The sequence below is a fragment of the Electrophorus electricus genome, chromosome 13, assembly GCF_013358815.1.
Source record: "Electrophorus electricus isolate fEleEle1 chromosome 13, fEleEle1.pri, whole genome shotgun sequence".
In the NCBI taxonomy this organism is placed as follows: Eukaryota; Metazoa; Chordata; class Actinopteri; order Gymnotiformes; family Gymnotidae; genus Electrophorus; species Electrophorus electricus.
The window spans coordinates 13,381,135-13,392,769 of NC_049547.1; the positions used below are offsets into that span (position 1 = coordinate 13,381,135).

Consider the following 11,635-nt stretch of genomic DNA (forward strand, 5'->3'; position numbering starts at 1 on the left):
GGCAAAATTATTTACAGTTACAAGTAGATATTTATTTTTGCAAAGCAAAGCTTACATCTGCAAAAAGCACTTAATTTTTTTTCCCATAAATGTCATCTCATAGTGGTTTGCGTGGTTTTCATTCTAATTAGATATATTCAAATGAATATTCCGTTCAGAGACTCCGTTGCCTCCTACGTCAGAAGCAGAGTTGGTATGTCGGAGGAAATGACCAAATTTGGTCTTTGGGTGAAGCTTGAACTCACCTTGGTCCAACCGGGGAGGAGGGTGGAGTCTTGAGCGTAGTTTCGCAAAGTCAAACCATTGTAGCCATTACTGGCGGTATTTTTTACGTTTTAGGGAGCTTGAGGGTTTGTTTGGACCTACAACAAGTATTTCTAGAATTGTAAAGTAACCTGAAAACACATCGTTGGTTGCTGCTGTTTGAAAATGAGGATTCATTCTGAAGCCGCGTTTCTTGTTTGTCTATGCTTGTGGATAAATGTAGCTAAATCGGTAAGTTTTGAAGCTATTTAAAAGACGTTTAGACTTTAATCAATATCTTCATTATTACTAACCTGGCTTTCGTTATATATCATAGAGCTCACGTCTTTTGGTTGATTGACTCTCTTTAGGTAGATAGGTCGAGGCAAGTCTTGTAAACCGCTGCGGGGATTATTTTCCTTTTTTTACTGAAAGGGAAAAAATGCTTTTATTAAAATATGTGCTTCGTGAGAACATCCAGAGTCTTGTAGCCTGATTTTGACATTTTAAAGCTGGTCATAGACTAAACATGATGCATTCTGATCTCTTAATCAAAAGAAGTGATCCGAGCTTGCTTAGTCTACCAGGTACGAGGGTGCGGAAAGTCACACAAAGGTAATCCCAAGCCTTTGATAGTTATCAGTAGGCCCGCACGTCCAGATTTTGATTGTATCCTTGTAAAACGGATATATATATATATATATATATATATATATATATATATATATATATATATATATAAATAATGTGTATGTATGTATGTATGTATGTATGTATGTATGTATATATATATATATATATATATATATATATATATATATATATATATATATTTATGTGTGTGTGTGCGCGCGTGCGTGCCGTTCACTGTTTTAGTACGAAAGCCAGAATCTATTCATTGTTTTTATCGCGTCGTACAGTACTCATCCCTGCTAGCTCCAATCACGTTCATGTGCACGTGTGATTACTTCCATTTTCTTCCCAAATTATGTAGTATGGAATCTGCTGGATACTACTGTTATCACAAATCTTTACAGGATTAGTTGGGATAGTATTTCAGGAGTAAACGTATGGAACTGTTTTGTTCACACACGACTTCCTACTGAGGAATGCTGGAGAAAGTCTGAATGTTTTTGGGCACTTATTGATAGCTGTACTTTCAGTCTCAATTATCCCAGTCTGCAAAACTGTATCCACTATTAATTGCAGATGTAATGTATAAACAGTCTTTTTGTTTGTGATGACTGCTCGGAGATTTAAACTAATTTTGCCGTATATTGTCCTACCATAGTTGTAGGAGAATGCAATTATGGATTGGGTAATGGACTATTTATAGAATAAGAGTCCATTTAGGTTGGTTTCTTACTGCAGTAATTCAAGAAGACCTCATTTCTGTAGTCTGTAGCAGAGTTATGGTTGTTGGCTATACTTTGTTGCACACCTCTTTTTGTATTCTATAATTTATGTCCAGAGGAAAAGGTTTATATAGTGGAGGGGGGAGACAAAAAAACAGGAACCAGCATTCATCTCCTGTTTTACATCTCCTGTTTTTCCTGAAGTGAGATATGAGTCTCTCATAAAATACTGTAGCCCTGTGCTGTGCCTTTAAACAGCAAACTGGATCCCTGGTGCTATCTCCCAGTAAACACGTAGAAGCTCAACACTCCCATTATGCCAGCTATTAGTTCTTGTCTATCATGGCCTGTAAGCAGATTTGGTTTTCCTGTGCCTCCAGTATTCTCTAGGCTTTTCTGGTTACTGTGAAAGCTCAGCCTATTTGAAAATGTGAAGTTTTTTTTATAGAGCTCACTGAGAGAAGTATGAGAGATTAGATCCATCATCCAGTTGTTTTTAATGAGAGCTTGGTTCTGCCAGTGGGGGTTCAAACCAATATCTCTCATGTCTCTCCCACAATACTTTGAACTGTCCAGGAAAAGTAGACCTTGGAGGCTGGTACACTGAAAACCTCCTGTGTTGAATTGCTTGCACCTAAATGAAATTCATCTTAAAGATATGCATATCCTTTGAACTCCTTTAAGAAAAGCATTTCAGCAGCATATCCCCACTCTGGTCAAACCAGCTATATTTCAGTGGTAGAATATCTGGCTATGTACTATGGAGATTTTGTGGTTACTATCATAACAGACTAATTGCTTTGACTACAGGCTTGTTCACATCGCTGTGTCATCTTGCCTGACTCACAAAGCCAATGACTGAGAAGTGTGCTGTAAGCACATAGGAAACTGTTACTGCCGATCTTAGACATGCCTTTGGTGGCTCTGTTAGAAAATAAATAAATCACACCCATATTTGACTTTTTTTTTTGAAGGACTTTTCACCTGAAATCTCCACCCCAAAAGGTATATATTTGTAAATGCATTGTAATTCACTTAAATAACAACTGAAACAGTCTAAAGAGCAATCTCAAATGTGACTGGATCAGCAGTACTGTTTCACACTTACCCTGAAGAACCTTGTCTGTTATTGTCACAAGTAATCAATTATCTGTTTTTTGTTTTTATAGAGTCTTTTTGCTTTAAGTTTGACAGCTCAGCCTGTTTGGCTAATCTGAATCTACCAGTGGACATATGCTCCATTACCTTTATCATAGGGTGACTCACATTACAAATGTATCTTATATGTAAAGTGCAGTTTATTTCAGATTATAAATCACCTGTCAGAAGCATGGTAGATTATGTATTAATACAATAAAAAAAATGAAAGCAAGTATGAAGATTTGAACTTTAAAGCTTATTTCTGACGGCTTTGTGGGAAATGCCTGTGTTTGCAATCTGCTGTAGAAAAACAAAGCGCCTTCAGCTCCACGGTAGTTTTCCTGACATCATGAGAATTGCACAAAATACTAACCCCCAATAAAGTTCATACATGTGAATATATAGTAATTTTGATCATTTGATCGATGGATTGTCAAACTTTATTGTATCAACCTGTAACCACTCTGGGCATGCATTTATTCTTTTCATTGGTTTTATCTTATTCCACATACCTTACAGACCATTTCTGTTCTTTAAGGACTGGTCTGGATGATGTTCTATTCATGATGTTTAGGAAACTCCCAGCAGAGGTTTCATGTCATTGATGTGTCTTAGCTTGTTGGTCACATGACTCAAAACGTGAATTACGATCATCACAGCATGGTAACTGAATGCAAAGTTTCTTCAAGTTCAATTTGTCATTGGTGGACTTGCCACACCCAGCTTGGTGGTTTTCTGGCATTGCTCTTTGCAGTTCTCTGAGCCAGTGGACTATGAATACATGCCAATTACAGGTGTCCATTACATCAAGCTGTGGTGTTTTTCACCCATCATGCTGGATCATCAGTGACATTTGACTACCTAAAAAACTGTGGCTCATGAGAGATAAGAGACGCACTGACAGTAGACACTACACTGGTGTAAGTCTACAATGCATATCAGTAATGTAATTTAAAAAGAGCTTGACCTCTTCAGTTAGTCATATACATGTCTTACCAGTTTTAAGATTCCATGGCCAGAGAGGCTTAATTTGCATTGGCAGACAATGCAAAACATATGGGCAGATCTCCAGTGTTTAATATCTTGGCTCATGGGTCCCGTTTCTTCACTCCCATCATTATCATTACATTACTCTCAGGTGCAAGTGCTGCACTGACTGGCCTACACACCGACAACTCTGGAATGTGCTCTTATCCAAGAGGAATTGAGGTTAAATTGGGCATGCTGACAGGCTTTCAACACCTGCACAGTTTGATGGTCCTCTCAGCAGGACAAATTTTCTAAGGTGCTAACTGATGAATAAATAAAGCATAAATGTTCCACAGAACACACAAGTACCAAGTGCCATAATTAACCCCAAGTAGCCCCCCCCCCCAAAAAAAGGACTGTAAACATCTGTAGATGGACTAGTGAAGAATACGTGTGGAATGTCGGAATAATGAGCTGGATACTTCACACAAAAACAGTGTGCAACCATTACACCTACACTGAAATGTTAGCACATTCATATATGCCAAAGACTGCTAATTTCTCATCATAGCTGCCTAACTCTAAACCAGGTACTTCATTTTCCAGTGCAGTTAGAGTACCCCCACAATAGAGGGTATATAGAGGCTAAAAAAAGAGAAGACCATGTTCACTAGCAAAAAAAAAAAAAAAACCCAGTTTAGACAGCTAGCTAGTTTATTTGGATGTTAGCTTTACTTGGATTGGAGAAACATTAAAGATCTCAATGACCACAAGAATTTTGTATGTTTGATTTAATAACATTGGAGAGGTGTGTTTTGTTTATTTGTTGTTTTTGTTTGTTTTTTACCTTCACAAATAACATTTACATAACGTTGAGTGGCAGTGTTAGTTATGAACAAATTCGGCCTAGTTAGCATTAAAGTCTTCCAAATAAAATTAATAAAATACAAATATTTGTACAAACCTGTTAACATACAACCAGATAATCATTGGTTTTACTGGTTTTGCTGACTCCCCTAATAAATGCAGCCATGTTACAGAATGTTTTGACACTCATTCTGACCAATTAGTAGTCTGCGCCATTTTCAGCTTTGGAATTGCCTCTGAAACCTTGACAGAGGTGATGCCAAAAAAAGTACCAGGTACTGTCCACAACTTTTCCCAAAGGAGAACCAAAAAAGGTGAATCTAGTGGTACCCTGTGGTGGGAAAGCAGCAATGGAGTGAGGAATAAATGGTGCTAAGTGTCCTGAGCAGAGAAAGATTACATTTTCCTGTTTCACTTGTTGGCTGAAGGTGTCCAGATACTGCTTGAGTCATGCTTTGTTTCTGTCAGAAGAGAATGACTCCCTTGAATTCCCAGAATAATAAAAAAATAGGATTGAATTCCTTAATTAAAGGAATATTTCCCTAAAAGAGTTAAATATCAAAATCATTACATGGTTCTTTGAGCTGTGGGGATGTGTGTTGAGCCTCACTGTGTATGGGAAGGAAGTTGGGGGAATGCCTCTTATCTAGTGGAATGCTAACGTGTGTTGTTAAACTTCATACGGCTACTCTTTTTTTTAATACAGCTTTATCGCTGTTCTGCGTCCAGATCTGTTCTTATACCTTGCTGTTGTCTTATGGGTTTAGTTTAGAGAAAAAGGGCACAAAACTTTAAGCCTCTGCTGACTTCAGGGATCTCAGGAAATGGGCAGTGTATGTGATCTGTCTGCCTCCGTGGGCAGCACGCACCCTAACCCCAGGGGGTTTCTGGGAGTGTGTAGGTGGGATATCACACACATGTGACAGTGTCCTGGGAAGGGGCTTTCACGCACAGTCTGCTGTTTATACGTGGGTGTGCCCATCTTGGCAGCCCCTTGCTACCCCAGTAAACATATGAATTAGCAGTAATTTACTGTAGTATGCCACGTCGTGGTGTCGGGTGTCCATGCTTGCGATTGGGGGGGGTGGGGGGGGTGAGCCATTGTTCTGTTAACCAGACCATGAATTACTTTTCAGAGTGTGAGGCGTGGGAGTAATTTTTGTGTTGGTGAATAGTGTGCACTGAATGCCAGATAAGAGTGTAAATGAAAATTTGGAGATGAATTGCTATTTAATTACCTTGTAAAAGGCAAAGCGACACTGGTAAGGGGGTTCTTTTCCTTCATTGTAATGCAAAAACTAGTGAACACAAATGCATGCACTCAAATACTTGTCTGTTTCTCAACTTTATAGTGTGGTATATGTGCCTACACCACAATGGCTTTCTGAAAATACAGTGTTGAGAAAATATGCAGTGGCAAATGCCTTTGACTGCCAAGGGTCTGTTGAGGAAAGAATGACTACTGCTCTGCTAGTCTAATCATAGGTGACCACTCTGAAATGAAGGGCCCAAAGATGCAAAAATACCTCAGAACAGACCCTTACATGATCTGACCCTTTAAGTTATTTGTGCTCAAACAGTATGGATGATCTCTACAGCAGTGGGGTCTGGACAGCAGTACTTTACTGACCAAAGTCCAATTTAATGAAACTTGAATGTCAAATGGTAGCTTCAGGACAGGAAAAAAAGAGGAGCTTTGTGACCTTTATGCCTTTTTTGTGCGTTTTCTTTTTTTATCCTGTTGGTTACCCAAGGTACCTAAATCTGTAAGCATTTTTTCCAGTTGTAATATAACACTATACTGCCACACTGGGCTCCATTGTGATTGGCTGTTGAGCTGAAACATTGTGAAAAGTGATAGCCTGCCATGTCACTGAGGCCAGTGAGAATTACTGAAGCTCAACCTTGCTGTGTATGTTGGAGAACTATAATAACTTGAAAGTATTTTCTGTTGAGAGACAAGTTAGTGATGCATGTTTTTTAATTATAGTGTTTTAAAATACCACTGACTTTTGATATTTGCTATTATAGACAGTAGTTTTATAATCATGTAATTTAAAAATTATGGAATTCATAGAAAAACATCCCACCACTACTATCCCACCATTTCTTCAGGTTGGAAATTTTGTGGGGTATTATTTAGGAGATTTAATCAAATTATTTATGAATAAATCACTCAACTCTGTTCTTTACAGTGTTTTTCCATTTATTTCAAAGACCCTTGAAATGTAAATATGGGTTAACACTGATATGAGTTAATCTGCTGGCAGACCACTTTAGGCAGACTGCACCATAGAGTCCATTTATTCTGGAAGAGAACTCTGGGTCACAGGGTAATGAGTCAAAGCTATATGACCAGAGGGCCAAAGGACTTTGTGGACAGAATAAACGGTGGATTGGGGGGGAGGGGGCACTATGTCTCCTTTGTGTATGAGTGCTTTGGTCCATATTCCTCACATTATTTTAAATCCTGCTTAAAGTTTAATAGTTCTAACAGCAGATATTGTTTCTATGTTCTCACCTGTAGAATGATCACTTGTGTGGTTGTCCAGGGGAACAAACCTCCTTTTAGGGGGAGATGCGGAGTACAGTCCAGACTGCCATTCATGGGGGGGGGAAAGGTCACATGATGCAGCTAGACAAGGGGGTTGATCTATAACATTCCAGGGCTGCTGACAATATTGTTTAAAAAAAAAAACAGGAAAGTAAACCTAACAATCTCTTGGACTGTTACCTGAATCTATAAACAGAATTTTAGGTCAGGAACACAGAACATGGTGTATCTTGCTACTGAAACATGTCAGCAACCATAATGAACAGTAGTACTTTATCTCACTTTCTCTCTCACTTTCACATGCTCTTTCTCTCCCTCACTCTCACAGCAAAATGCTGATTTTGTACCTGACGATGAAGAATCATCAGGAGACGGTGAGGAGTTCTCTGGGTCTGGCTCAGGAGACCATGGTAAGATGCCACCTTTGTAAAAGCACTTTAATAATGCTGCGTCTGACTCACATCTCTGTAATATACTTTTTGCGTTTGTAGATACATTATGGTTTTAAATTAGTTAAGGAATAAACAGATAACACATTTGCTTCAGCTGGGAATCAACAGGACCACTACTTCTAACATAAAAGCCCTCCTTCACTTCAATGAACCTTTGTCTTTGTCTCATACATATGTCGACTTTTTATTAAAGATGGTGGTCCCTTTTATTTATATTGAAATTAACAAGTACAGTCAGGTAGCCATTATGGTGATTATTTGTACAGTCTCCACTCCATGTTTCTATGTCTGCTTATCACTTTTCCTCACTATATATACCACAATATGTTAATTGCATATTTTTTAGTTCATGCTGGGTGGTAAAAATGTAGTTTTCTTTAGCCTGCAGTTGTCTAACCCAAAAGATTATTTATAATGAGCAAATGGAATCATTGAGGTGATGAGGATGGGTTTTGACAAAATTGATTATTCAATGCGTTTGCTCCAGAGCATCTTTTGAAATAATACACTCAATCATGTCATCTGGGAAAACGGCAAGAAAACATATTTCTTGTATAAAATAATGGAGCACTTTTTGTTGAACCTTTTTTTTTTTTGTGGTTGTGTTTCAGTTTAACTCATGATCCTTTCATGTTTGGGTTTTGTAGATCTCAAAGATTTCGAAATGGCAACCCAAGCTAATGCTAACACTACAAAGACAGCCTGGGTCACAGATGCCTCTGTGAGGCTTCCAGACCAGACTACCACACCACTTGTACCCAATGCTCAAACATCACACCCCATCACCAAGGCTCCTCGACTGCACACCACCACAGTGCCCGAAACTCCATCTCCAACCTCTGGCAAGGTAGTTGTCACAGTGAAGGGAGTATTTGGTTCTGAAACCACAGAAGCCTACCATGAAGAGACTAGGAGTTTTACAGCTGAGAAGCTACCACAGTTGCCAGTAACTACAGAGCTGTGGACAACCACAAGTCCAATTGAGGTCATTGAGGAAGACACTACAAAATCAGTCATGCTGGTCAAGGAGAAAGGGGGAACTATGATTTCATCTGAACATGCTGACTGGTCAACTGATACGCCTAAAGTGGAGGCAACAGCATGGCCTCTGTCCACAACAGGACCCCGTGAGCCAGCTGACAGTGAAGCTTCTGGTAATGCTGCCGAGACCACAACTGTTCAGGATACCACAGAAGTCAGTTTTATTGAGGACGCCATAATTCCAGAGGTTAAGCAAGAGGTCAACAGAGCAAATCCGGTAAGAGGTTATCCTGGCAACACCAAGCTAAAATGCCCTCAGATTAATGTTAATTCATGGAATTCCTGTCTTTTAAAAACTGCTATGCCACTATGCCCAAATATATGCTTAACTGTCAAAAAATCATTTCTGATATTTCTTTGCCACTGTATGGAACTGAGACTCTAATTTACTTTGCTAAGCTTGTAGGATTGCACATTAAAATAAATATTATTTATGTTCAAATACCATTACCTCTCACACTGTTCCTTTTCTTTGGGCAGAATGATGGAGACTTTGACTTTGAGAATGAGAACCCTAAAACAATATCAGACCAACCTCTGTATGAGTCACCTCTGGGTAACGCATCCGAAAATGAGAGTTTACTGGAAAAGAAGGAAGTCCTCGCAGGTATTTGTTGCCATTGTATTTCAAGGTGCATTCATAAAGCATAAGTTAAGTTGCTCATTCAAGATTTATTAGCTACTTGCATTAGGTGTATGGTGTTTCAGTAACTTTGCATGTAAGCAGATGAGATCATTAAATGGGCTGCTATTTTTCATGGTGCCCTCTGTGTTTCCAGGAGTGGTTGCAGGTGGCGTGGTGGGTCTGGCTTTTGCTATCATGCTCGTGGCACTCATGGTGTACCGCATGAAGAAGAAGGATGAGGGAAGCTATGCATTAGACGAGCACAAACAACCCAACGGTGGCTACTGTAAACCACAGAGACAGGAGGAGTTTCTGGCATAAAGACTGCACACTGTCACTTCTCTTGTTCTATGCTTGACTGCCACTTTAAAATCTTCTCACTCACCAGATTCTATTAGCTTGTTGATACTTTCTGTTTTATGTCCCTGATGGATGTGCAGTACATATTGGATTTGTTTCAAAGTGCTTGGAAGTTCACTTTTTTTTCTTATCCTACCTTTTTTGGATTCTCACACTGTGGATTGAGACTGTTCTTAAGAGCCCCCCCCCCCCCCCCCCCATGAGTGAGGAACTGGAAACTGCCTTATATTCTGATCTCTGCCAATAATGGAGAAACCCCAGCAAATGTGAAATGGTTTCGCATTCCACTGTGCCTTAATTCTTCTTCCAGGGAGCAGAGGTACACACTGTGTGCAGTAGCAAAAGCAACTGCTATTCAGCCCTCACCTAACTTGGACTGTTTGTTGCCTTGGTAACAGATAGTTGCCATAGGGACAGAACATGCTGTGCACCTTTTTCACTTGCAAACATCACCATCCTGCATTACAAACTTGGGTCACATTTATTTTCTTAGAACTTGATCCTTTTTTCCCTGCTTGGCCTTGGCATTCTTTTTGGGGGGGAAAGGGGGTGGGCAGGGTCTATGTGGATCATAAATTACATGTGTGAAAGAAGCATTGCCTCTGTTACTGAGGTGGAGTAATCCCCCCCCCCCCCCCCCCCAACCACAAATTCTTTGCTGATTTATACTTAGTCTAAAGATCATCTGTCAGAAGCTGTCCTATTTTTGTTTGTCCCCAGTGCTAGATTTTTTAAATCGAATTTCTCCTGAATTGTCTCCAGATGCACTGTATTGAAAAGAAGCTCATTTCTAATAAATGGTGTAGGTTGAGTTGATTTTGTTACTCCAGTTCTTTGGATGCTGGAGGATGAGATCTACAGTTCAAAAGCTTTACTGAGGCACCTGATGGCTACAGTATATTAATAGGTCAGTTTTTAATAGGCCTATTTGTGTGCGTGTGTACATGCTAGGTGGGTTTTCTTTGGCCTTTTTTTGTTTGTTTTTGTTTGTTTTAATTAATCCTTGTATCAGGACTGCTTGCCTGGAAAGGGCTTTGTGGATAACATCAGACCATACAAATGTTTTTTGTTTTGGTTTTTCTTCCCTAAAATATGTCCACTGCTTAAAAGAAAATGGTGTATGATACTATATGAGACAAATGTCATTAAATAAGAAAAAGGATGGATTTTACTCAAATTCAGTGTACGTTTGTGTAAATACTAATCTCATATGTGCCCTAGAAATTTCTGCTTCTGTGGCAAGAGCACAGTGCTGGAATATTACAGCTGTCTCACTCCTGCTGTCTAGGGTGAGAGGACAGTGCTGGTATATTGCAGCTGTCTCACTCCTCGTGAGCCACTGAATCACTGGCATATATATGACATTTATGATGTGCAGTTTTGGTTTTTTTTTCCCTCTCACTTTATGTTCACATTAATGCTTTTACAAACAGAAGTGTTTTGACTCTGGGTGCTTTGATTTCAATCCTCACATAAGCTCTGCCATTTGAATTGTGGAGTAAAACGTTGCAAAGGTGTGTGTGTAAGCAAGCTTATGGCACAGTCAGCTTGGACTACCTCTGTGCCTCAGCAGAATGGCTGATCAGGCTTGAGAAGGAAACTGTCTTTCTGCCCTTTTTGTTTTGCTGCTGTGCAAAAGAAAATCGGACCAGGTTATGCCATTTGCACAAATATCTTTATTTATTATGCACAGTTGTTTTCTATGTTTAATAAAGGGTCGTTCTTTTTCACCATCATGTATTTAAGTTTGTGTTTTGCAGTCGAGAGAGGAAAACCAAGTTACCTTTGATGGGAGAAGAAAATATGAAAGGAGACTTAACTGTTTCTGGAGATCTTTGTTTACTTTGTATCATGTGGTTGTTTTTACTGCACAGGTATTTCGTTACTAAGCCATTCGCTTCAACTTTAGGTGAGCGTAAGGATGGCTATGTCATGTTACTGTTTGGGAGGATAATTGATAGACAAAGAACTTTAAAGGTTTTACTAACATTTTAATATGTTCTAAACAATGATAATATAAATAACAATA

General features: G+C 39.2%; 1 protein-coding gene across 1 annotated transcript; it reads left to right on the forward strand.

The window, feature by feature from the left end:
• Positions 1-287: 287 nt before the first annotated feature.
• LOC113580647 (syndecan-1) lies at positions 288-9,602 on the forward strand. The gene is made up of 5 exons (XM_027015326.2): positions 288-495; positions 7,457-7,538; positions 8,228-8,838; positions 9,102-9,228; positions 9,401-9,602. The coding sequence occupies exons 1-5, from the start codon at positions 430-432 to the stop codon at positions 9,565-9,567; spliced, it is 1,053 nt and encodes a 350-aa protein (XP_026871127.2). The 5' UTR covers positions 288-429; the 3' UTR covers positions 9,568-9,602.
• The last annotated feature ends 2,033 nt before the right edge of the window (positions 9,603-11,635 follow it).

What these genes read in the sequence shown, in the direction of transcription:
- LOC113580647 (XM_027015326.2), top strand. Translation starts at nt 430, where the DNA reads ATGAGGATTCATTCTGAAGCCGCGTTTCTTGTTTGTCTATGCTTGTGG. An exon ending in GGATAAATGTAGCTAAATCG is followed by an intron (nt 496 to 7,456) that starts GTAAGTTTTGAA and finishes TCACTCTCACAG; the next exon opens with CAAAATGCTGATTTTGTACC. An exon ending in AGGTCAACAGAGCAAATCCG is followed by an intron (nt 8,839 to 9,101) that starts GTAAGAGGTTAT and finishes TTCTTTGGGCAG; the next exon opens with AATGATGGAGACTTTGACTT.